Consider the following 23,234-nt stretch of genomic DNA (forward strand, 5'->3'; position numbering starts at 1 on the left):
AGAAACCCTCTGGTTACATTTCCTCTATGGTGCGCTAAGGCTGAGGCCTCCGGCCAGAAGAAGCTTATGCTAAGTGGTGATCAGGATGCTATCCTAGGTCTCGAGTCCTCTGATCTCCCCTCTCCTGGGGGTCAAGACTCACTCCTTCTGAAGTTGGCCATTGGACGGATTGTCCCTGATTTCTGTCAGGCTCCTTCTCCTTCTCTTGCTTTAGCTGTGCTCTTCCACACTAGGCAGAGATTGGAAAGTCTGGCGGCCTGGGCATTCTCGTTCCCCAAACGTTCTCGAAGCAGCTCGAGTTCCTGAAGAGGAACGTCTAAGGTTACGTATGTAACCCTGGTTCCTCGAAGGAACGAGACGCTGCGTCGCAGTGCCACACTTCCGGCATCTCTGGCTGGCGCTTGCTTCATCCTTTGAGGCTGATTACCGGCTTTGCCGCTCATGCTTTTATGCTTCCTGGTCTCTGACGTCAGACCAAAGCACCTGTTTGTTTGTTAAACACAGCATCTTTTAATTCTATCTTTAGCTGCCTTTTCTGATTGCGTTGCTTTATTTGATATATTTACTCTATTTCAAGAGAAAAAGTTAAATGAAAGTGAAACTGAGCATGAAAGAATTTCTACAGTAAATGACTCCAAAAATTCTGAATTTTGGAAATCACTTGTTTAATAATTGTAATTGCAGTTTTCACAGCTATACAACAAATTGAATAAGTCACAGAAATAGAGGTTATGAAATTGTTGCATAAAATGTATCACATCTAGTGATAAGTCCATGTACAGGAAGTATAAAAATCATATATTTATATACTAGATAACTATAATAAATTGGCAAGATGTAAACAGTTCATACATATGTGCATACATGACGCCTGCGCCAGAAAACAAAAAACCAACTGAAGGCAGCAAATGGTGAATAAATGTTGAGACGGTCTGTGAAGAATCATCCAGTTAACATGCATGTCCAACCATTCAATGAGTGTTTTCATCAGTTCAGAACAACCTACAGACAATTCTTCCCATAAAACGAAATGGACTAAAACAAATAAGGCACTTTATGACCAAAAAAAAGAAAAACGGAAAAAAAACTGTCCCACAAAAGTTTCGCCAACACACAGGCCATCGGTGTGTTTTTCTTTTTTCTTCGTTTAGTCTCTAAACTCCAACCTCGCAGGTCAGAGACGCAATTCTCTCTTCCCTAAAATGTCCAAGTGCTTCGAGCCAAGTGCTTCAGCTCTCTGGAGACGAGCTGACCTGTAAACAGTAACGTGGTCATGAAGTGTGTGGTTCTTCTCATTTGGGCTCCACCTGCTCCAGGAGAGGGTTGCTCTCTTTCTCAGGCGTCTTGATGCTGTCTGTGCTCACGATGCAGGTGGGCCGGTGGCGATTGAGCATCAGTATGAGCTGCTGTCGTTCGTGCTTTAGCTCCTCGATCTGTGACTTCAGCTCCGAGTTCATCATCTCCAGACGCTCAGATTCCTTCAGTGGAAGAGTTGAAGGCACATTAATAATACACTCATGCTATCTGTTGATACAGAACTGAGGCCATTGTTGGAGGAAATGCAAGTTATTATATTTTTTTTTTATGGAACAATGCAATATTGTAATGCATTATTATTAGTATGAAATAACGCAATATTGTAATTCATAACTTTAAAAGTCATTTTCCCCAACACTGACTGGCTTTTACAGATGACTTACCCGCTGTAGATACTCTGTTCTTTCTTTCTTTTTGTTTCGACATCTTGCTGCTGCCACTTTGTTTTTCTCTCTCCTTCTTTTCCTCCGCTCATCCTCTTCATCTTTCTGTATGAGCGGGAACAGCAAAATAAGAAAATTAAGGCTTTTTATAGGTTTTTCTAAACTATATTTCCTATGTGCCAATAAAGTACTTCATTTGTTTAGGAACAAACCAGGTTATAACGTTCAATTCACCTTTAAATTCAAAAGGAAGTTGCATTCAGTATAAAAATAAATAATAATTCAAAATAGAGCCACATGATTCTGGATAAATTGAGATTTCTTTTTCAAATGGAGGATGTAGTTCTCTCAGAATTCTTAAGAAAGAATATTAGACAAGTAAACAACATTTTATGGAATTTTTGAATGGAATTATTAAATTATTCAAATACAATTTTAAAGCCCATTTTATCATCTAAAAAAAAAAAGAATTAAATAAAAAATAATATATATATATATGATAAAATGCGCCCACAGGAATTAATTTATAGTCAGAATTGAAATTTTACAACAAGTTTCCAATTCTGGAATTGGAATTGGTTTTCGAGTCCCATCCCTACCAATGGTTGCTCTGCAGTGAATGGGTGCCGTCAGAATGAGAGTCCAAAAAGCTGATAAAAACATCACAATAATCCACAGCACTCCAGTCCATCAGTTAACATCTGGAGAAGACAAAAGCTGAAACAAATCCAGCATTAAGAGGTTTTTAACTGTAAATGGTGAGTGATCTGTGCAGATTTCTCTCTTGATTCAGACCAGATGACTTTTTCACTGGAGGAAGTGTTATTATGGATTATGGACTTTAATTTAAAGATTTATTTCTTTTCACTTCTCCAGATGTTCACTGATGGACTGGAGTGCTGTGGATTATTGTGATGTTTTTATCACACTCTCATTCTGACGGCACCCATTCACTGCAGAGCATCCATTGATGAGACACTGATGCAGTGATACATTACTACAAACCTGATGAAGAAACACACTCATCCTGATCTTGAACGCCCTAAAGGTGAAGACATTTTTAGCTAACTTTTAAAGTTGGGAGAACTATTATTCCTATAAAAGTAACAGCTCTCGCTCCACTGTTGTTTTAACTGCTCTCCCAAACAAAAATCTGCTGCTATTCTCAGTCAGAATACAACTAAATAAAAAGGCAGGTCACATAACTTAAAAATAAATAATTCATTATAAAATGTGTAATTATAATTGAAATTAATTTTGAAATGTAACTATATCCTTCAGTTACTGGCTAAACAGTACAGAAACATTTGTACTGTTATTCTGGGGCTGAAGTATTTCATGCATTTCAAGTATTTTATTTATTTATTTCTAAAACAAGGTTTTCCTGTGATTTTATATCTCATCTCCAGTCAAGTCTATGAATCATCAATAATGCCACTGTGGAGTTTTTCTTTTTTATGTTTTGCTTTATTCTTTCATTTGTGCAGTGTTTTTAATTCAGTCTTTTGTTTGAACTGTCTCTTTCTATCCACTAGATGGAGTCACTGCAGTTTGGTAAGAATGAACAGTATTGTGCCAGATGTGCATGCTAACAATGTGATGTAAGATTTACTTTGTAACTTCATTCAGAAAATTCAAGTTAACTTCACAATAATCACAAAGAAAAGGCAAGCACCACTTAAACATGACATTTTGAAGCAGAAACACTGAAGAAGTATTTTCTTGTAAAATGCACTCTAATAATCAACTGTTTCATTTTTTATAGTGCATGCACTGCAGACGTTTGGAAAGCAATATAAAAAAATGGACTGAACAATAATGCACATTTAATAAAACCAGAAGATTAAATCAGTTTACAGCTCTGCTATCGGGTTTGGGTTACATACTGATGTGCACTAGTTCAATCAGTTAATACAACAGTGCTTTTCCCTAAAGATGCCCCTAAATGTGTTCCCCAGGCTAGAGGATGACAGGTGCTCACCTCGGCTTTGATAGGGAGCGTCCGCTTGCCCAGCTTCCCCAGGAGATGGAAAGGGGACAGCATGGCCCCGAGGTTACAGAGGTCGGCGTACTTCAGGTGTTCAGTCAGTGTGGAGGCAGAAAGGCCTGCTAGAGGACCCAGACTGGGCAGTGAGCCGGCCGTCACCGAGGGGTCCGGGATCTGTCCCGGCATCATGTCACAAACACCCGAGACCACAGCTGCAGAGAGCACAGGCATCAGGAGAGAACATTTCAATTATTACAGCAATAAGCCCCAAAAGGCTGTGGTTTACAGTGAATTTATAACAGAGAAGGGGCGTTGTTAGGCAGGACGTGAAGCGGAGTAAAAACCCCTCAGCTGCTATAAATTCACTGTAAGGATGCACAGAATAAAACGGAGCAAATAAAGTGTAATGATATTAATAAAAACAGTATTCTTCCACCAAACAATAATGTAGTTCCTCAGAAACAATAATGTGGTTCCAACAAAGTGGTTGCCGAGCAACACACAGAAGTAAACAAAGGTGTGTGTTTGTAGAGTAATTTACAACAGCTTTGAACGCGGCTCAGCCAATCAGAATCAAGGACCGGAACGATTCGTTTATAATTACATTAAATTATAATTCAGAATAGAAAAAGTCTGACTGAAGTTAGCGTTTGATTACTGTGCCACTACAATATGTATTTAAGATTATATTCTGCATACATCTTTTTATTTTTATTTTATAATAAATGCATTTGCCTTTGCTCTGAAATAGCTTAAAATGATCCTTTCCTTCCTTTTAATCAAAGGAACCATCCAAACAGCTGCTGTGGCCCTCTACATGGCAGGTTTTCAGCACTGTTTTCACTAAACTAACGGAAGAAAGAATGACATTCAGTCTTTTTCTTATAAAATACATCACAAAATGTTATATTCTGCATTTTTCAGTGAAATGTTTGTCTTTCAGTGTGTGTCTGAATCCGTTCATTCATAAAGTGAACATAAGTAAGCACACTACCCATTCAATTATAACTGGATATTTATATAGCGTGAGGAATGCCTCCAGTTTACTGTACATGAGAGTTATGTTCATCTCACAGCAGCAAACATCAGATCAGCTGATGGACAACAATTATCAGTTTCTTTATGTATTTTGAATGCAAATTTGTGCATTTATGAATTGTATCTATATAGTATTAAAGGATCATATTGTATTCAAATGAATTTCAGCTAATAATCTCCCTTTTAATAATTTCTGATTTAACTCCTGTTTAAATCCTGAATAATTACATACAGAAATATATTGTGTCAATCAAAAATGTATACATTAAAACTCTATATCCTACGCAAATAGATGATAAACATTACCAGCATCTCCACATTACTATCCAGATAATTATCCGGAAATCATTACAAAAATTGGCCACATTGATTCACAAGGACATTTTATTTGGATTAGCTATGTCTATTACCAAGATTACCAAAATGTGCAGATTATTATGTGAAACCCCATCAAGATAGCTTGCGATCTAATTCCTGAGAGACAGCACTTATTGTTCATTCATTCACTTTGTTGTCAGCAGGTATTAAACTCTTCAGAAAGTCTAACTACCAGAATATTTCCTACAAGTATTTTATTACTAAAAAAGTGACCCACATCACCTTCAAAAGGAAGACTTCTCTTTGTTAGGAAAAGCCCCTTGCAACACGACCAGTGCTGAAAGCCCAACCAATCAGCATCAGGCTCACACACACATCTGTTAATAAAGACCTAACCAACACACATACAGTAAGATCTCTCCACATCTGACCAATGTACAGAACACGAGCACTTACTGACCCCTGGCAGAGAAGCTGCTCTCTTCTCCTTTTTTTATGAGAGGCACAAAACCAGACGCAGACACATTCTCCTTTAAGCTGTGGAGAGAAGAGCCGAGCGCGTCGGCCAAGATCCGCCCGCTTCCAGTGTTTCCTCCGTCCTAATCTGCACACTGTTCTCTGTGTCAGCCGAGAGGAATGTGGCCGCAGAGGAACAGGACAATGTCACCGGCCTACACAAGTCCTTTCAGACGCAGTGTGCACTCTGTGGCTTTGAGAGAGCATCCTGATGAACTACAGAGAGGGACAGAGCTGGGAAGGTTACTCCTGAAACTCTGCTGCCTCATAAATAAGAGCAGTCTCTCAATCAAATCTGTCTGTGTGAAAAAAATAAGATGCAACCCCCTTTCTAATCCTTAACATTTTCACAAGTAACTGTAATTTAACTACACATTTACTCTCAGTAAATTAAGTAATTTACTAACATGTAACCAGTTACTCCCAACACTGTGCCAACTACATGAAGAAACGCCTCACAAGAAATCAGTGCCATATGTGAACCGCTGCATGACACACAACACTCATGACTCAGAGGAAGTTTAATTAGTCTTTCCTAAGGCAAGCTATCATTGCTCATACTGGGAGTTAGTCATTTAAACAAGTCCCTAACCCTGAGCAGACTACTAACAAGGGCACGAGCTCGTCATGCATCATTTCTGCCACTGACTGATCCCTTAAATAGTTGTAGTGTGCTTTACTTTTAACTTCTGCCAGGGGGATGATCAAATGAGTCACATAGAGAACTTCTGATGCATCAGATAATATACAGCTGGAAATGTACTTTCAGTTTGAGCTGAGACGGTGCAGCACTTAATCAATGGCTTGTTTTGACACGGCCAGTCTCTATTTTGTTCCCACAATGAAGAGGAACATGTCAGATTGCTGGATTTACTATCTAGGCTTCTTGTTTTGAATCTTTTTTCAGTTAATGTGACTGAGCATTATCAGTAGCACACCTGTCATCTAATAATCACAACAAGTTTGTTACGTTTGTAATAAAACATACAATCTGATCATGAAATCCAGAAAATGACTGTGGTCTGTACTCTTTAATGTGGTGTGAGGATCGCTGTAGTGCTTCAGTTCAGAAGGAGCTCACTGAAACAGAACAACTTACTCAAATCAATCATGTCTCATGTCATCAGTGTTTTAACCGCACAAAAACCTCAGTGAAGAAACTTCTAGTTAAACAATGTCATGTAATGATACATTTACCTCAAAAAAGACATTCAGTGTCTGCAAAATCATTAGTCGGCTATACAAAAAAAACCTGACTTTTAGTTTAGTTCATTCCTGATAGTTCCTTCCAGTTCCTGATTATTATTATTAGCAGTGTTCGTGTGGATAATAATAAATACATGTTAATATTCCTTCATCTTCGTCATGTACTTGTCTTCTTACACAGAGTGTGACGATTAAATATCTTCATCTTATCTTCATTATTTAATGTATAGGGCTTTGTTTAAATAAATCTAAAAAGTGATTTAACAACTGCCTTGATTATATACAGTATATAGTTTATATAGAGTCCAGTTATTCTCAGTCAAGCTGCAGTTGGGCAATTTTGATTAGGAAAGAAAAAATAAATGAACAGAAAGTTTGAAAAAGTTTGAAAGTTTAAGAAGTTTAAAAAGTTTTAAGTTTGACGGTGTCCATCTGAAATAGTAAAAAATGTAAATAAAATGTAAAAGGCAATACAGTCTTTCAGAGATTGATAGATCATTAATATGAGGTTGCTTAGGGTACCGGGTGGGGGGGGGGGCTGCTAGGGTGTTGCTATGCGGTTGCTAGGGTACCTAGAGTGGTTGCTAGGGTTTTGCCATGTGGTTGCTAAGGTACCCTGAGTGGTTGCTAAGGTGTTGCCATGCGGTTGCTAAGATACCAGGAGTGGTTGCTAAGGTGTTGCCGTGCAGTTGCTAGGGTAACCTGAGTGGTTGCTAAGGTGTTGCCATGCGGTTGCTAGGGTACCCTGAGTGGTTGCTAAGGTGTTGCCATGCGGTTGCTAGGGTTCCCAGGATGGTTGCTAGGGTGTTGCTATGTGGATGCTAGGGTAACCGGGGTGGTTGCTAAGTTTTTGGTATGAGGTTGCTAGGATACCCTGGGTGGTTTCTAGGTTGGTTTGGATAGTTGCTATGAAGATAGATAGATAGATAGATAGATAGATAGATAGATAGATAGATAGATAGATAGATAGATAGATAGATAGATGGATGAGTTTGAATAATGTGCAGTATTACAAACACTCATCCTAGAAAACTCTAGCTAAGCTTCACATGCATCTTCTTCAAATAATCTAGTTCACTAATTTGGAAAGAGTTTCAGAGCTATATTTGTACTCTCCAATGATCAAACTGGCAAATATGAGACATCGTAGCACTGTTAGCAGCAATTAAACATCAGTCAGTGTTCAGAGTGCACACTGTGCAGTGTTCAGTATGTAGTAAGCTCATATTCCTCACAAACTCAAACCCTCTTCACTTTGATTTCTGTCATATATTAATCAGGATCGTGTGATCAAGCATGTTTTGTTTTCTCAGGAGGTGTATGAGGTGTGCTGCCTTTCTGTCTACACACACACACACACACACACACACACGCACACACTCCGTCAACACAAGCCATCTCTCTGAAAGCCCCAATGGAAAAACGATTTCCACCGTAAAAATCACCATCTTTGAAACTTTTAGCACACTTCCAAATAAAACTTCATACGAACCGGTCAAGACAAGAATGTACTGAGGCAATGACAGCATGAAGGATTTGGAAAAATAAACAGAATCCAACACTGTTCTCTTTGTTTAGATTTGCACTGGAAAGTCCTATAGAGCTCCTGAGAGCGCCGTCCTCGCTGACGCTCTCTCCGCTGCCACCGCTAACACATCCTATATTAATACTGTGCTCCATTATCACAGATTGTGTGTCGCTCTAATTGATCGATCACTACATTATTATGGACAGCAGCTCTGCAAAGGTCCAGAGAGAAATGCGGTGTAAACCACAGATGAGATTTGATCATGCAGTTTGTCCAAATCTAATATGGACGACATGCAAAATGAATAGAATAATCAATCTATGTTCATGTGTTAAATTCACCACAACCAAGCTAAACAACACACACGGAGAAAGAGAGAAATCATGTTCAGCTTTTGAAACATACAGAAAAGAGTAGCTAGGAGTTTAATAAGAGGTTGGTAGTTTTAACAAGTGTTGCTTGTACATGTACATGCTTATATTGTTAGCATAACAACATACTAACTTCTTACTGGAATCGATTGAAAGTCGAATCTCTCAAGTGCATAATGTGTGTAGTGCTTCTTCTGCCTCTGTACAACATCAGATCAGTCATTCTGAGACATTAAATCAGAGTAATTTTTCCACTGTTTCTAATTATTAAAGTGACTGCAATTTCATCCTACGTCAGAGCTTTAAAACTGACCCTGAGCTAACCTTTTAGAATCATCAAATGAAGTTTAAATTGTTTTTTTAAATATGTTAAAATATAACATAGTGTGTTCTTTCATTTGAAATATGTATGTGCTTTAAACAGATCTGAAAACACTTAAATATACCCACATTTTTTAATAAAAGAAAAAACACACACACACATTTCAGATACTTGATTCTGTTGCATGAATGAATTTAGTATAAATTGAAGTATAGTGTGTTGCACTTCTGTCATAACATGACATGCTTAAACATTAACAATAATGCTACCAGTTTCTGTACAGTGCTCAAGAACATCAGTCAAAGATTTACAACTGGATTTGGACAAAATGAAGTATTCTCCAACATTATAGTACGCTTTTAGCTCTATTAAACACATTTAATCACAGACTCTGAAGATTTCTCCCCAGATCCAGTTCTGAAATCCCAGAAGCATGTGCTGATGAGTGTGAGTGTGTGTTTATACGCCGGAGAGCGTCAGTGCACTCTGTTCACAGTGACATGTATCTGTGTGGATCAGTTCACTGCATACAGCTGTGTGTCATAATCAACATTCCTACATTCTACAGCGCCGGAAAGGTCAGTGTCATTTCGTTGCATTATGCATGCAGTTATAATAGCACTGTTATGCAATGAGAAGCAGTTTCACACATTGCTTCCAGATTTTATCACCCACTTCTTTTTCAGTGGAACTGAAACCCTTTTCTGAACAACTGAAAATGCTGGCTGCGCATTGTTTATCTGCAAAGAGCACCGCAGTTCATTTCACTTTGTTGTAAATGTTTGCAGCACTAAAGTTTTAGATCATGTTTTAAATAAGACACCAATATCACATTCAGATGACAGATATCCAGCTGTAGATCAGGACATGCTCAGTGCATTCAAGGGGAAAGCCCTTTAACTGATATCAAATGCAAATAGAGAACACAGATATTAAAATATATACACAAAGCCAATCATATGAACTATTTTATTTTTATTTCCCCCCTAAAAATCCTTTTCAGTCTGCTTGAAATCTTGCTTTCCTTAAGTTTCGAGATGCTTTTCGGATAATCTCAAACAAAATGCTGGACAACATAATCATCTCGTTTGGTTCATGTCAGTTCTAGTGCTGTATCTTTTGATACACACAATAAATACTGAATTGACACATTTCACTTTTACTCAAACTGTATTTTAATTATTAACCTATTATTATTTTCTAATTTTAATAATAATTAAAATCTCAAACTAGAACAGTGCAAAATAGCATTTCACACTTTTGTTACTTACTGTATATTTGAACCTCTTTTATTGGATAGATTAGAATTTTTAAAAGTTCGCGTGCACAGTTGGTAGCCTATTCACGCGCCATTAACACACAAGCATTTCACGAGCCTTTGCATGCACGGGGACAGCGGACAAATAATGTGGAACAATAATGTAAAGATAATCCAATATGAACGTGCATATGCACCGCGCCCTACAGTGACACTGATCTCAAAGCGGAAGTTTCTCTTATGTAACACGAACTTCAGCTTACAGCGGTGTTGAGTACATCTGTCCCATCATCATCATGAACGCGGTATATTAGGAAGTGAACATTCCCTATGTAGGCTACAACTAGAGATGGACACGGCCGAGTGAAATGCGTTCAAATTTGGAAATAAATAGCTATTTGAGTTGCACTAGCAGTATGCAGCTACAGCAATATAATACACTGCTATGGTTGAAATATGAAATACTCACCTTACTTATTTTGCAATGTACCATTTTGTGCTTGCACAAACTCGGGCCGTGTCTCAAAACCTAGCGACATCCCTACAAACACAGCAATTTAGCACATCTCCTGCGCGAATGCCCAAAAATGCTGCTGCGCGCCGGAGATGCGCAAAAACGCGCTCTGTCTAGGCGGCTCTCCGCGCTTTGAGATGCAGCCATGGAGCAACACAGCGGCCAGACTCGAAACCGTGCAAAAGTTGCCAAAGTTGCGCTCTTACCTGACTTTGGTCTCGAGGTGAGCGAGTGGAGTCCCTTTGTGACTTCAGCCGAAGGTCGCGAGTAGATCTTGAAGAGCGGGAATCGTTGCATCAGCTCGAGTCTGGAGCGCTGATCCCTGGTCGGGAAGAGCGAGGAATGCGGAAGTCAGACGTCAGCAGGGAGGATGAGAAATGAACTGCAGGGAAAACACACATGGAGAAGTGGAGAAGTGAGGAGCAGGCTCGCTCCACCCCTTAGAAACCAGAAAACAAACATTCCGTTCACCGTCAGCGCTTTACATGCTTTAGGCTGCCAAGCTGAAGTTCCCTCAACAGTACTGTGCTGTGTGCCCGGAGCGTTCCTAGCCGTACCCCTTCAAAAACTGCCTCCCTTAATTTGATACTGTTATTATGGATGCATGCATATTACATACATATAAATTGTAGCCGATGCATGAGCAATGAGTTGCTAATGTGGGTGCGGAAAGTTACTTTTAAAAGTAATGCATTACATGTTGCGTTAAAAACTTTATGGAAAGTAATGTGTGACAGTTACATTTTAAATCTGGGCAGGGCTTGCTTATTTGTTTAATGTAAAAAAAGTTATTCTTTAACAAAAGTAAAAACCCTTTCACAACAACAAACGTGAAGGAAATGTAAAATCACGTAAACAAATTGCATGAAGAATATGATGCAGGAGAAGAAAGTTGTTCTTCTGAAAGAAGAAATGTTTCATTTTTGCTCAGTATGGTTGAATTGGAACATCGAAGGTCAGTAGCAAAGAAATTGATTAACAAAATGGGATTAAGTACATAAAGGACATTTGTCTTATTTAAAACATTTTTTTTTTTTTTCACATTTGACTGTTTGTATAAATTTTGAGCAGTGTTGGGTAAATTACTCAAAAAAAAGTAATCCACTACAAATGACTAATTGCATTTAAAAAATAATCTGATTACCAATTACTTTACTTTCAAGTTACTTTCCAGTTTACTTTACTTTTCAATTTATCAATCCTAAAAAAATTACACTACAAAGAGAAACTCATAGTTCTTTCTTAATATTGACTGAAAAAAAATTATTAAAGTATCAATCATATACACTCCCAATATCAACAAAAAATATTTTGTAAAATAAAGAAAACAAATAGGGTGCGCTTTCTTCATCCTCAGTCTCTGTGAATATCTTCCTGAAACTAGTAACTAAAATGAACGAAAATTACATGACAAATACTTTATATCTAAAGAAAGCTATAAGTTCCTTGAGTAGGGAACAAGACACTGTGTCTTCTAGGGGTCTCTATGGAGAACGTCTTGTTGTGAACCGTGTCTGAAGCATACATTGAAAAAACACCAACAACATGTTGGCCGGTGACAGCCCCTGACATCACTACCGGTGCGACTGTAATATAAATAGGTGCTGGGAGAACACTTCATTCACTTCTTCATCTGAAGCTTGTTTCCAAAGCATGGCAAGAAACCTAGAGGATGCAGTGTCTCGATCCCTCCTCAGGATACCATGGTTACAAAAGTTACCATGTACAAAAGTACAAAAGACATTACAGCCAAAGGCCTAGGCTACATACACAACGTACCTGTTAGGGCCTCGACCTGGGGTAGAGTTTAAGGCTTGGAATCAAGAAAGATTCCTTTAAAGGGATATGGCAAAGAGCCTAGCATTTTATACTAAGTCTTGCCTGTCACACAGGGGCTAACGCTTGCTCTTACGTATGCTTGCTGAAGGAGCTGTCTCAACAGATCCCTATTAGCAATACCCTGTTTAGATAAGTATCCGAGGATGGAGGTGGAGTGGCACCGAAGATGAATGGGGCTTTTACCAACTCAAGAAAGGGCACGAAGCAACCGCACAAAGCCCTCATCATATAATATTTAAGAAAGAACGCAGAATATTAGCATTTAAACTTACCACAGTGTGGATTTCAGAAAAGTGTGCAAAGACTTCACATGCACACTTACCAGCATGGATTTTCAAATACTGTTCTAAGGGGGGCTCTTGTGGCACTCTGAAAGAGCAGCTCATAGATGGAATGGTGCATAAAAAAACAATGTTTTAGAGTCATCAACTCGATTTATAATAATTAATAATATGAAATTGAACCGACATGGCGGCGTGTCCACACGCAGCGGCTTCTCTGTGTCCTGACAGAACGGTGTTTTCGTGTTTTTTGTCTTGTGAGTCGAAGTGTTTTTGTATGTCGTCATCGTGTCTACTTGTCTGTAAGTGTGCATACAGTCGCGAGTTTCTGCTGGATGTCGGCAGAACCGCATTTTTACAGTTAAACTCTGTTCACGAGGAACAGCTGCAGGATCTCGGTCTGCTACGGAGGCCTACACCATCACCGACCCCCATGACTGCATCTCGCCCACAGCGGAGTGCCACAAGCGGTGTAAGAGGAAGCAGAAGAGGGGTAAGCGCGGAGGTATCCGGGCTTGGCTAACGGCTAACCCACACAAGCCATCTATCCCCATCATTGTACTAGCTAACGTACGCTCGTTGGAAAATAACCTGCAATAAGACTACATTCGATTACTACGTTCAACTCAGAGGACTGTAAGAGACCGTTGTGTTTTTGTGTTCATGGAAACATGGCTCAGTGATGGCGTTCCAGATGGCGCTATTCAGCTCGACCAGCTGACGTGCTATCGAGTGGACAGAGCTCTCGTTGCGGGAGGAAAAACCCCCGGCGGCGGGCTTTGTGTTTACATCAATGACGCGTGGTGCCGCAATGCTGTTGTGATCTGCAAACACTGCTCACTGCTCAAGGCTGCCTTATGGGGGATGGCAGTGTGGGAGAATCAACACCCGTGTTGTGCCTCGTTCCACGCCCTCTCCGAATAGATGAAGTGAGTCTTCGACCGGGCCGCGACCGGCAGGGAGGCAAGGTTCATCTTCTGTCACTGACTACTCCATCGAGTTCCGCACCCTGACGGCCGCATGCCAGTGGAACCAGGCGGCGCAGTGGGATAGATTCCTGCATGGGTTATCCGACCGTGTTCAGCAGGAGATCTACCTCCTCGAGCTGCCCCCTACTCTCAACGGACTCCTAGAACTGGCGTTACGAGTTGACGCAAGGATTAATCGCCTGGGCCGCCAACCCAGTCCTTCTAGATCTACCATCTCTCCTGTTAGCTTGAGTCGAGAGAACACGGTCGGTTCTGTCGACGATAACGAGCCCATGCAGGTGGGTAGAGCTCAGCTGTCCCGGAGGGAGAGGGAACGGCGGAGGTCCCAAGGACTGTGTTTGTACTGTGGAGGCTCTGCTAATAACACCTACTCATGCCCGGTAAAAGAACCAGCCTGATAGTAAATTGAGGCTACTATGGGGTGGGATCTCCACCGAGAAGTCCTCACCAAAATCATCGACCCTCCTTCCGGTGAGACTGCAGTGGAAGAATCAACATCAAGAGTGTCAAGCCCTTCTGAACTCCGGAGCTGAAGGTAATTTCATTGATTCTTCACTTGCACATCACCGGAACATTCCTGTCCTTCCTGTGTCTCTCCCCATCCATGTCACTGCACTCAACGGCCAGGAACTGCCTCACGTCACGCACCATAAAGAACCCATCACACTGATCACGTCTGGAAACCATCAAGAAACCATATCCTTTTTTCTCATGGACTCCCCTGTTGCTCCCATTGTTTCAGGTCACCCCTGGTTGTCCAAACATAATCCACAAGTGGAATGGGGTTCTAACATGGTCACATTGTGGAGTGAAAGATGTCATGAGTCTTGTCTGGTTTCTGCTTGTCGTGGTTCTTTTTTGTGGGTAAGAAGGATGGTTCGCTGTGACCTTGCATTGATTACCGAGAGCTGAACAACATTACTATTAAGAATACTTATCCTTTACCACTCATGTCTTCAGCTTTCGAGAGGTTGCAGGGAGCATCTGTATTCACAAAATTGGATTTACGTAATGCTTATCATTTGGTCCGCATCAGGAAGGGGGATGAATGGAAAACCGCCTTTAATACCCCTAGAGGGCACTTTGAATACTTGGTGATGCCGTTCGGGCTCTCCAACTCGCCCGGGGTTTTCCAAGCACTCGTGAATGACGTGTTGAGAGATATGGTAGATCAGTTTATATATGTTTACCTGGATGACATACTGATTTTTTCTTCATCTCTCCAGGAACACATTCTACACGTCAGACGAGTGCTCCAGAGGTTACTAGAGAATGGGCTTTTTGTCAAGGCGGAGAAGTGCGTATTCCATGCACAGTGTTCCCTTCCTAGGGTATATAATGTCGTCCGAGGGAATATGTATGGACCCTGACAAAGTTAAGGCTGTGATAGATTGGCCATCTCCAGACTCCCGTAAGGCCCTACAGCAGTTCCTGGGGTTCGCCAATTTCTATCGACGTTTCATTCGTAATTTCAGCCAACTAGCTTCACCTCTGACAGCCTTGACCTCCCCCAGTACTCCGTTCAGGTGGTTGGACGCAGCTGAGGCTGCGTACACTAACCTCAAGAACCGTTGTACATTTTACTTTTATATTTTACCTAATAATTTTCTAAACATTTTTGTCAAGATGCCACATGTGATCAAATATATTGCAATTTTATTTATCTTTTAAAATAATATACAGTATAGTGCAGTATTTCTAAATAAAAACACAATTATTTAGTATTATGAATAACTCATTATCCTTTAACCAGACAAAAGCTCAGGAAAAATCTGCAGAACAAGAAGTTAATGCACCATAAACGTTTTTTTTTTTTTTTTTTTTTTTTGTGTGTTATAAAAGTTTTGTTTCGCTGTCATTTATTTATTTTATTTATTTTTTTTTTATGATGAAGTTTGACATGCTGAATATGAAAGTCATATTACTATTTCTGCGTCATTAACAGTTCTCATGGGGGAAAAAAACAAAAATAGCTGTCAAAATAGCTTATACAAGCCAATCTGTTATATCTCATGCATAAAATATGCATACATGCATAATACACAAGAGTTTAACATAAACAGTTAGTAAAAGTGAGTCATTCAGTACTTCAGGATGGTTTGTGTCTTATATGATTAATCCCATAATGCTGGATTGTTCCAGAAAGCACTTGAACATGACATGTGTATTCTGGAACGTTACAGAAACTTCTAGAATGTTCCCATTCTTCCAAAAGCAAAATATCTCCAAAAAACATATCTATACTAAACCAGTGTTTCATGATTAATTGTAGAAGTTCTAAAGTGTGAATATTTACCAACATATTGATGCTACATGAAAATCAATAGTACAATAATAATACCACAGAATTACAATAATAGTACCACAGAATTACAGGAACATATGAAATTTAAGTGAAACAATTGTTTGTTACATTGTGTTATATAACATGTTTTAGTAATATGACAATTTGTCGTGTGTTGTATTTTTGCATCGCATCGCAGAATACCTATATTATAATTTGTATGATTCCAATATTTCTTTATCAACATCTGCTTGTTTTTCTACACTGGAAACAACACTTGTATGTGTTATTAGTGTACAAAAGCTGTGTACAACCCATAGCTAACACTAAAGATTTGTGATGGATGATTGTTACAAACTTTTGTTTTTAAAAAACAACTGATTATTGCATGATCTTTATTTGTTATTAATGTAAATCCCATAGTCTGCAATGCAACATGCTGGTGTAAGCACGGCTGCTTTAGCAGAGTGAAAATACATGCCAATAATTAAGCTCTACTTTCTATCCACAGTTTATTACGAAACAAAGGACACAAGAACATCAGTGCATGACTGTATATCTTGAATATTTATTCGCAATCAATGCTCATTTCGTTCTTTTCATTTGACAACGAAGTCAAATTTAAAATGTAGAAAAATAAATTATCATAAAATACATCTCCATCAAGATAGCACTGGATGTTTTCATGGAAAACTCTAAACATTTAAGAACAATGTGAAACACAGTCGAATGATGACACTGAGGTATGCGATAACTCTGATGAGTGTATATTAAAGCACAACACGAGTCGATATCTATTGCCATAGAAAACAAACACAAAACCGCAGTCAATTCCACAGAACTTATAGCACCAGATCAAACAAATATGGAACTGATACATATCATATATATGCTATTATATATGTTCTATACTTACAGTGGTGGCTCATTAGAACACTAGTGTTTTCAGCAGCTAAAAATGGTTTTGAGTCAGTTCTTTCTGTCTTGCTGTAGTGTGTCAGAAGGAAATTTCAGTTTACATCCAAACATTCTTTTGTTCTTCTGGATTGAGTCTGTCTCAGTTTCTTCATGTCACTCCAGACAGACTGATGATGATCAGATCACATCTCTGTGTGCAGCACAAACATCTCACTGCATTATTACTATTAATGACTAAATTAATGTTTGGAAATCTAAACTATATTTACTACTGACACACTACAGCAAAAGATAGACATAAAACCATTTTTTATCTGGTGATAATACTAGTGTTCTAACCATTCTGGCCATCATTGTACATATAAATATAGATGTCTAAATATAGATGTCTCATGCATGCTTTTCGAACCAGAACACAGTTCATATCTGCTCATAAGATAATTATCCATGCTCTTGTATTTGGGCTACATCAAATGTCTGTGGAAGAAAGTAAATCCCCGTCCCGCACACATTACACGGATGCAGCCATTGAACATCTGGCTTCACACCAACATCACACATCTGGACATCATACCACTGCGATCCCCAGTAGATATTAAGAACGAGCCATGACATTACATCATCTACTCTTGCATTTATAAGGCCAGAAGCGTGGGAGAGTTGAGGATGTCGACGCTAGTGTCTGCTTTGCTCACGCCCCCCTTGCACCCGTCCAGTCCCTCGGCCAGGGAGTCCAGCTCTGGGCAGGAGAAGGTGAACACGGACAGGTAGTTGCTGCAGCTGGGTGTGGATGTGCTCACCACCGGGGTGCTCAAGGGTTCTAGATCACTGGCCACAGACTTGTAGAGGGTTTCCCAGTCTGTGATGCCCAGCGAGCCGGTCAGGTCGATGTCTGGGACGGAGCGGGCCGTGTCCGCAGAGATCCGGTCCAGAAGCTCGTCCTTGATATCCAGAGAGGGCTCGAGGTCGCACAGACTGACCTCTGCGCTGGAGCACAGCAGGATGTCGGAGTTGCCAGAAATGGCTGTGGACGGTACCGTGGGGATGTCCAAGTCCTGCAGGGGAACGTCCTCGGGGAGTTTGCTGGCCGTTTCGGGAGTGGAGAGCGGCTGGGGACACTCTGGAAACAGGCAGTCCAGTTCTTCAGGAAGCTGGCAAAGAGGTTTATGAGAGGCGAGGACATACTCCAGCCTCTCCTTTTCCTTCAGGAGGCTCTCGATTTCGGCCTGGAGGGCAGCTTTGTCCTCTTCTAGCTGGTCTGTTTCCTGGAAAATTGTGGAGAAATGATTGTGATTTTAACTGTAAAAAAATTCAAAAAATTAATAAATAAAAAATTTAAAAAGCTTTCCATTAATATATGGTTCGGATCTGACAATAAAAATCTAAATATTGAAAAAATCACCTTTGAAATTTACCAAATGAATTCTTAGCAATGCATATTACTAATCAAAAATTAAATTTTATATATTTACGGTAGGAAATTAAAAAAATTATAATAATGGAACATGATCTTTACTTAATATCATAATGATTTTTGGCATAAAAGAAAAATCTATAATTGTGATCAATTCAATCAATACAAATATATATATACAAATATACCCCAGAGACTTAAAACTGGTTTTGTGCTCCAGGTTCACAAATACGATGAAAAACTCTAATAGACATTTAATGTAATTTTATAAAATACCATTTTTGGACGTTTCTTCTTATCAGGGTTCTATGTTTAATCTAATGTTGTTAAATTGATGTTTATTGCATATCTATAAGCCATATAAGTTGCTTTGGATAAAAGTTTCTGCTAAATGACTAAATGTATATTACAGTTTCATGTGTGTCACCCTGATGGTGTTTAGTGTTTGTGTGAATGACATCTTCTTTACAAAAATATGTATACATGTTCAGTACTGTGCAAACGTTTTAGGCCACTAGTATTTTCACCAGCTAAAAATGGTTTTAAGTCAGTTATTTCTGTCTTTTGCTGTAGTATGTCAGTAGGAAATATCAGTTTACATTTCCAAACATAATTTTTGCCATTAATTGTACTAATGATTGAGATTTTTGTCTGACAGCAGCCAGTGCTGCACACGGAGATGTGATCTGATCATCATCAGTCTGTCTGGAATAACATGAAGAAACAGAACAAACTGAGACCGACTCAGTCAAGAACAACTGGGTCTCCAAGACACGACAGCAAACGATAGAAATAACTGACTTAAAACAATTTTTGTTAGTGAAAATACTAGTGGTCTAAGACTTTTGCACAGTACTGTATATTTATATATATATATTAGTATTGGCCTTATCAGCTTGTGGAAAAGCTGCTTTGGTTCATCATTTGACTCATCACCACTGGATTTTGATGGTTATCAGTGCATTACAAAGGAACAAAACAGATTTCAGATTATCAATAGGTTGGTATATAAACATTATATTTATACATTTTATTGTTAATTTAAGTTAAATCTATAAAGCCTTCACTGAATGTTTTTTACAGTGTCAGATTATACTAATCAGATCCAGAGGAATTACTCCACATTACTCCACCGATCTAGAGGAAAAACACCATTAATGTCGTCTAAACCTTTTTGGATCATGGACGCGTTGGTGTATTTACATTAATGCAATTTCAGCACAATTTTGCTGCGAAAAGCTCCATAGTTTATTTCTAATAGTGTGGCAATGCATGAATCGCCATTTCTCAAGCTATGATCAGTTTGACATGATGTGGGATCTGCATTCTCAGTCATGTGGATCCCTAGTGAAATGACTGGGTTTCACTTACAAAAATTCCCAAAACTATATTACTGTAAATGCGACCACACCTTCAGCATGTTATTTTTTTATTCAATGAATGGAAAATGATAGGTGTATAAAGACTTGAAATGTATTTTTCTATCCCTGCTCAATTTTCAGACCCAACTATAAACCACTGGCAGGTGGACTCACCTAAAATGATTGCTCTGTTTGCAACAGTAAATCAGCCAGTGACAAGAGCTTGGGGCGAATGTTTCAACACATCACTATTTGCATTTCTGGAATCACACACTTCATCTTTAACATCTGAGTCTGTTCTCACACAATGTCCTCACACGACTTCAGAAGAAGCCTTGGACAATGGCGCAAAACAGCATGGTATGGATAACTGGTTTTGATTGAAGGTTGAACAGAGACAGAATCTGAATGTTGTGGATGAACTGATGGAGATTTGGAAATGAAGCCCTGGTGTTGTGCATGATGTCTGTACTCACAGCCTGGAGGGTGTCGGTGAGCTCTCTCCGTCTGTTGCGACACTTCGCTGCAGCCATTTTATTCCTCTCTCTCCTGATCCTCTTCTTCTCCTCTTCCTCCGGAGAGAGCTAGTCATAGCCAAGATGAAATTGCACTTATTACCATCTCGAAGAATCCACGCATCCCCTAAAAAAAACGCTTGCCTTCTATCGCCAATTCACCCCAAACGCGTCTTTCTCTGCAATGCGTCTAAAAATAGTCTATTGTTGCAGACTTGCTGTGACCTGAATATAAAGTGGATGCTGCTGGTCTAGGCAGCATGCCAAAGCAAGAGCTGCATCCCCATCAATCCCGCGCACACGCTTCACAGATGATCACGCGCGCCAAACACGCAGCACATGCAGAAATGTACCTGCTCGCCCTTGCTCTTCCTGGCAGAGCTTTTCCCCTTGCTCCCAGCTGCTTTGCTCTGTGCCGGTTCACTGCTCTCGGCTCTACCCGGAGACGGAGACACAGAGGTGATGATGGTCGGCTGGACCATCCACTGCAGGTCCGGCGTGCTGGAGATCGCGGTGACCGTCGGAACGAACGAGCCCTGGGATTGCGATGGAAATGTGTCATTCTGGCGAAATAAACACAACACTGATTTATGTGCGTCTGCATAAACCAAGTTTTCAAACGTCACTTTTTAATATTTTAAGAGTTTACACTTAAAACTCTTTCTTTAAATAGGCTCGAGCGTCTAAAAATAGTCTTCTGATCAATATTTAACTTTTGCATTGTCTGTGACGTCAATGCTGACGCAGGACTGCTGTGGGCTCTCCTCGGTGGATTTATTTTTCTCAATGAACAGCTGCATTTACACCATGTTTCGCTGCATTGCAAAGGATGTGCGACAAAACACCACATTCAACATCAGACAAACAGATGAAGCACGCGCACTGCAATAGCGCGCTATTCAAAACCTATGACTAATTAAGTATAATAGCCTGAAAGACTATCTGTTGTGTTTTTCACAATAATACATAATCGACTAAAAAGAGTGGCATCCAAAAACAAACATGTGCATGATATATCATCAGTTAAATCCACATGCACAGACTGCACTGAAGGTGGAAGCATGTGTAAGTCTTCTGTACCTGTGTGCTGCTGTCCATCGGGGCATCGCTGGGTTTGCTGGAGCCGGTGTCCCCAGACAGAGAACATGAGGAGTCCGGATCAGTCTTCTTCGCTTTGCTCAGAAACATTTCTCCAGCGCGCACGGACAAACTGTTGACTGGATTCCAGCTCTCTTGTGATCCAGATGCCTCGCTTTGTGATGTTCGAGTCGCTGTCTTCAAGTTATTTAAACCTGGTCAGTGACACTCAGCTCCGCGAGCGGCTATTTATAGTGCGCCTGAATTTTATGAATGAAACGGAGCGTACCATTCCGCGCGCGGGGAGCGCCTCTACACAACCGCACAGACACCCGAGCTCTCCGAGCACATCCGCGCGCGAGTGCTTAATCAGGACTGAACTGAAATGTGACTGAAACAGAAGTCACTGTGGCAAAGCTGCGCGCACTGAATCTATGACCCCTGTGAGGACCAAATGTGGTCCGTGCTACATGTTCATTCATAAAATTCTGATGGACCCCGATATGCATAACGTTCTTATGAATAATTTATGACTTATGCATATGACTGTGATCATTTCATGCAAACTGATGCTCAACTAAATATTCCACACTATGCGTGGATAATCTGATCATGTCTTCTGTTGTCATGCTGTATAATTCAGATCAGTAGCCTATGTGAAAGTGAAAGAAAGACAAAAAAGGAAATTAGACGAACTGTATACTGCTTTTCAATATAAATCAATTTATGAGTGAGTATATATTTTGTTAGTCCGTGTTGCAGCTGCATTAATTAAATGGATGTTTAATGTGCCGTGTCTGTCTCCTGACCCCTACAGTCTCAGCATCTGCACCTGCTCGCGCGTCACGCTGTGACGTAACACAGTCAAACAGGAAAATGACCATATAAGGATAACTACGTGTTGGGATTCCAGTGCTGAGCGTGTGTCTATGGTCTGGACTGAAGCTGCTGCTGCTTTGTGTTTTGTGCAGTGACACAAATGCGCAGATAGTGAAACATAAACTGCAAAGGTTCCACAGCCTTAATAGCTATCCAGTGTCCAGTGTAGAACATTGTAGAATATCAATCTATCTATCAATCTATCAATCTATCTATATATATATATATATATATATATATATATATATATATATATATATATATATATATATATATATATGTGTGTGTGTGTGTGTGTGTGTGTGTGTGTGTGTGTGTTCATGTTATATTCAAAGAGCTGTGTTTGAAGTAATCTTGATAATTCCACAAAATGTAAAAAGCAGAGTATTCTCTTTGTTTAGCAACCAACGATGAGTGAATGCGTAGCCTGATGTAAACATCTAAAGGTAAAGCAACTCGGTTTGCATTCGGTAATAGCCTATAGCCTAACGGCTATAAGACTACCTTTAGCCTATAATTCAAAGTAATTTTTATTTTTTTTATTAGGCCATTTAAGAAGTCTATGCATGAGAATTAGTCAGATATTTAAGTGTCAGTCTTTCTCTCTGTCGAGCGCGAGCATGCGCTAATATGATCTGACCACGTGACACCTGCAGATATAAAAGTACATAATAGAATTATTTAGAATTTAGGGATTTTTTTTTTCTTCCGGAAATGACTCCTGCATTACGTGAAGCACAGCGCTGTGAGTCTACAACCTGCGAACATGAAAATGTAATTTTCATAAGGGGAGTATTATTAGATAAGTGGAATTGATCAAACACTGCAGGGTTGAAGAACTGAATTAGAACTGAAGAACTTGTCTTTCGATTGATGAGTGTGAATCTGAATAGAATTGGCCAAACACACAAGAAGCTGA

The 23,234-nt window shown here is 39.7% G+C and overlaps 2 protein-coding genes across 3 annotated transcripts; both read right to left on the reverse strand.

Moving 5' to 3' along the window:
• Window positions 1-648: 648 nt before the first annotated feature.
• On the reverse strand, window positions 649-11,148 carry LOC127975821 (jun dimerization protein 2-like). 2 transcript variants are annotated; one of them, XM_052579820.1, is made up of 4 exons: window positions 10,965-11,148; window positions 3,682-3,899; window positions 1,701-1,805; window positions 649-1,478 (listed from the first exon to the last, which is right to left on the reverse strand). In XM_052579820.1, the coding sequence occupies exons 1-4, from the start codon at window positions 11,053-11,055 to the stop codon at window positions 1,293-1,295; spliced, it is 600 nt and encodes a 199-aa protein (XP_052435780.1). In that variant the 5' UTR covers window positions 11,056-11,148; the 3' UTR covers window positions 649-1,292. The 2 variants fall into 2 exon arrangements, with proteins under 2 accessions (XP_052435780.1, XP_052435781.1); XM_052579821.1 differs by lacking the exon at window positions 10,965-11,148 and adding an exon at window positions 5,504-6,021.
• A 5,551-nt stretch (window positions 11,149-16,699) lies between these two features.
• LOC127975815 (protein c-Fos-like) lies at window positions 16,700-21,677 on the reverse strand. The gene is made up of 4 exons (XM_052579810.1): window positions 21,440-21,677; window positions 20,713-20,922; window positions 20,321-20,428; window positions 16,700-18,334 (listed from the first exon to the last, which is right to left on the reverse strand). The coding sequence occupies exons 1-4, from the start codon at window positions 21,545-21,547 to the stop codon at window positions 17,705-17,707; spliced, it is 1,056 nt and encodes a 351-aa protein (XP_052435770.1). The 5' UTR covers window positions 21,548-21,677; the 3' UTR covers window positions 16,700-17,704.
• Between the last annotated feature and the right edge of the window lie 1,557 nt (window positions 21,678-23,234).

The sequence above is a fragment of the Carassius gibelio genome, chromosome B17 (assembly GCF_023724105.1).
Source record: "Carassius gibelio isolate Cgi1373 ecotype wild population from Czech Republic chromosome B17, carGib1.2-hapl.c, whole genome shotgun sequence".
Taxonomy (NCBI): Eukaryota; Metazoa; Chordata; class Actinopteri; order Cypriniformes; family Cyprinidae; genus Carassius; species Carassius gibelio.

Bases quoted from the DNA above. Each gene is read 5' to 3' on its own strand.
- LOC127975821 (XM_052579820.1), bottom strand. From the start codon at position 11,055: ATGCAACGATTCCCGCTCTTCAAGATCTACTCGCGACCTTCGGCTGAA. The intron at 1,806-3,681 runs GTGAGCACCTGT...CCGCTCATACAG, and splicing joins CGCTCCCTATCAAAGCCGAG to AAAGATGAAGAGGATGAGCG. The intron at 1,479-1,700 runs GTAAGTCATCTG...CTTCCACTGAAG, and splicing joins GAACAGAGTATCTACAGCGG to GAATCTGAGCGTCTGGAGAT.
- LOC127975815 (XM_052579810.1), bottom strand. From the start codon at position 21,547: ATGTTTCTGAGCAAAGCGAAGAAGACTGATCCGGACTCCTCATGTTCT. The intron at 20,923-21,439 runs GTACAGAAGACT...TTATTTCGCCAG, and splicing joins CGATGGACAGCAGCACACAG to AATGACACATTTCCATCGCA. The intron at 18,335-20,320 runs GTGAGTACAGAC...ACAATTTTCCAG, and splicing joins TCACCGACACCCTCCAGGCT to GAAACAGACCAGCTAGAAGA.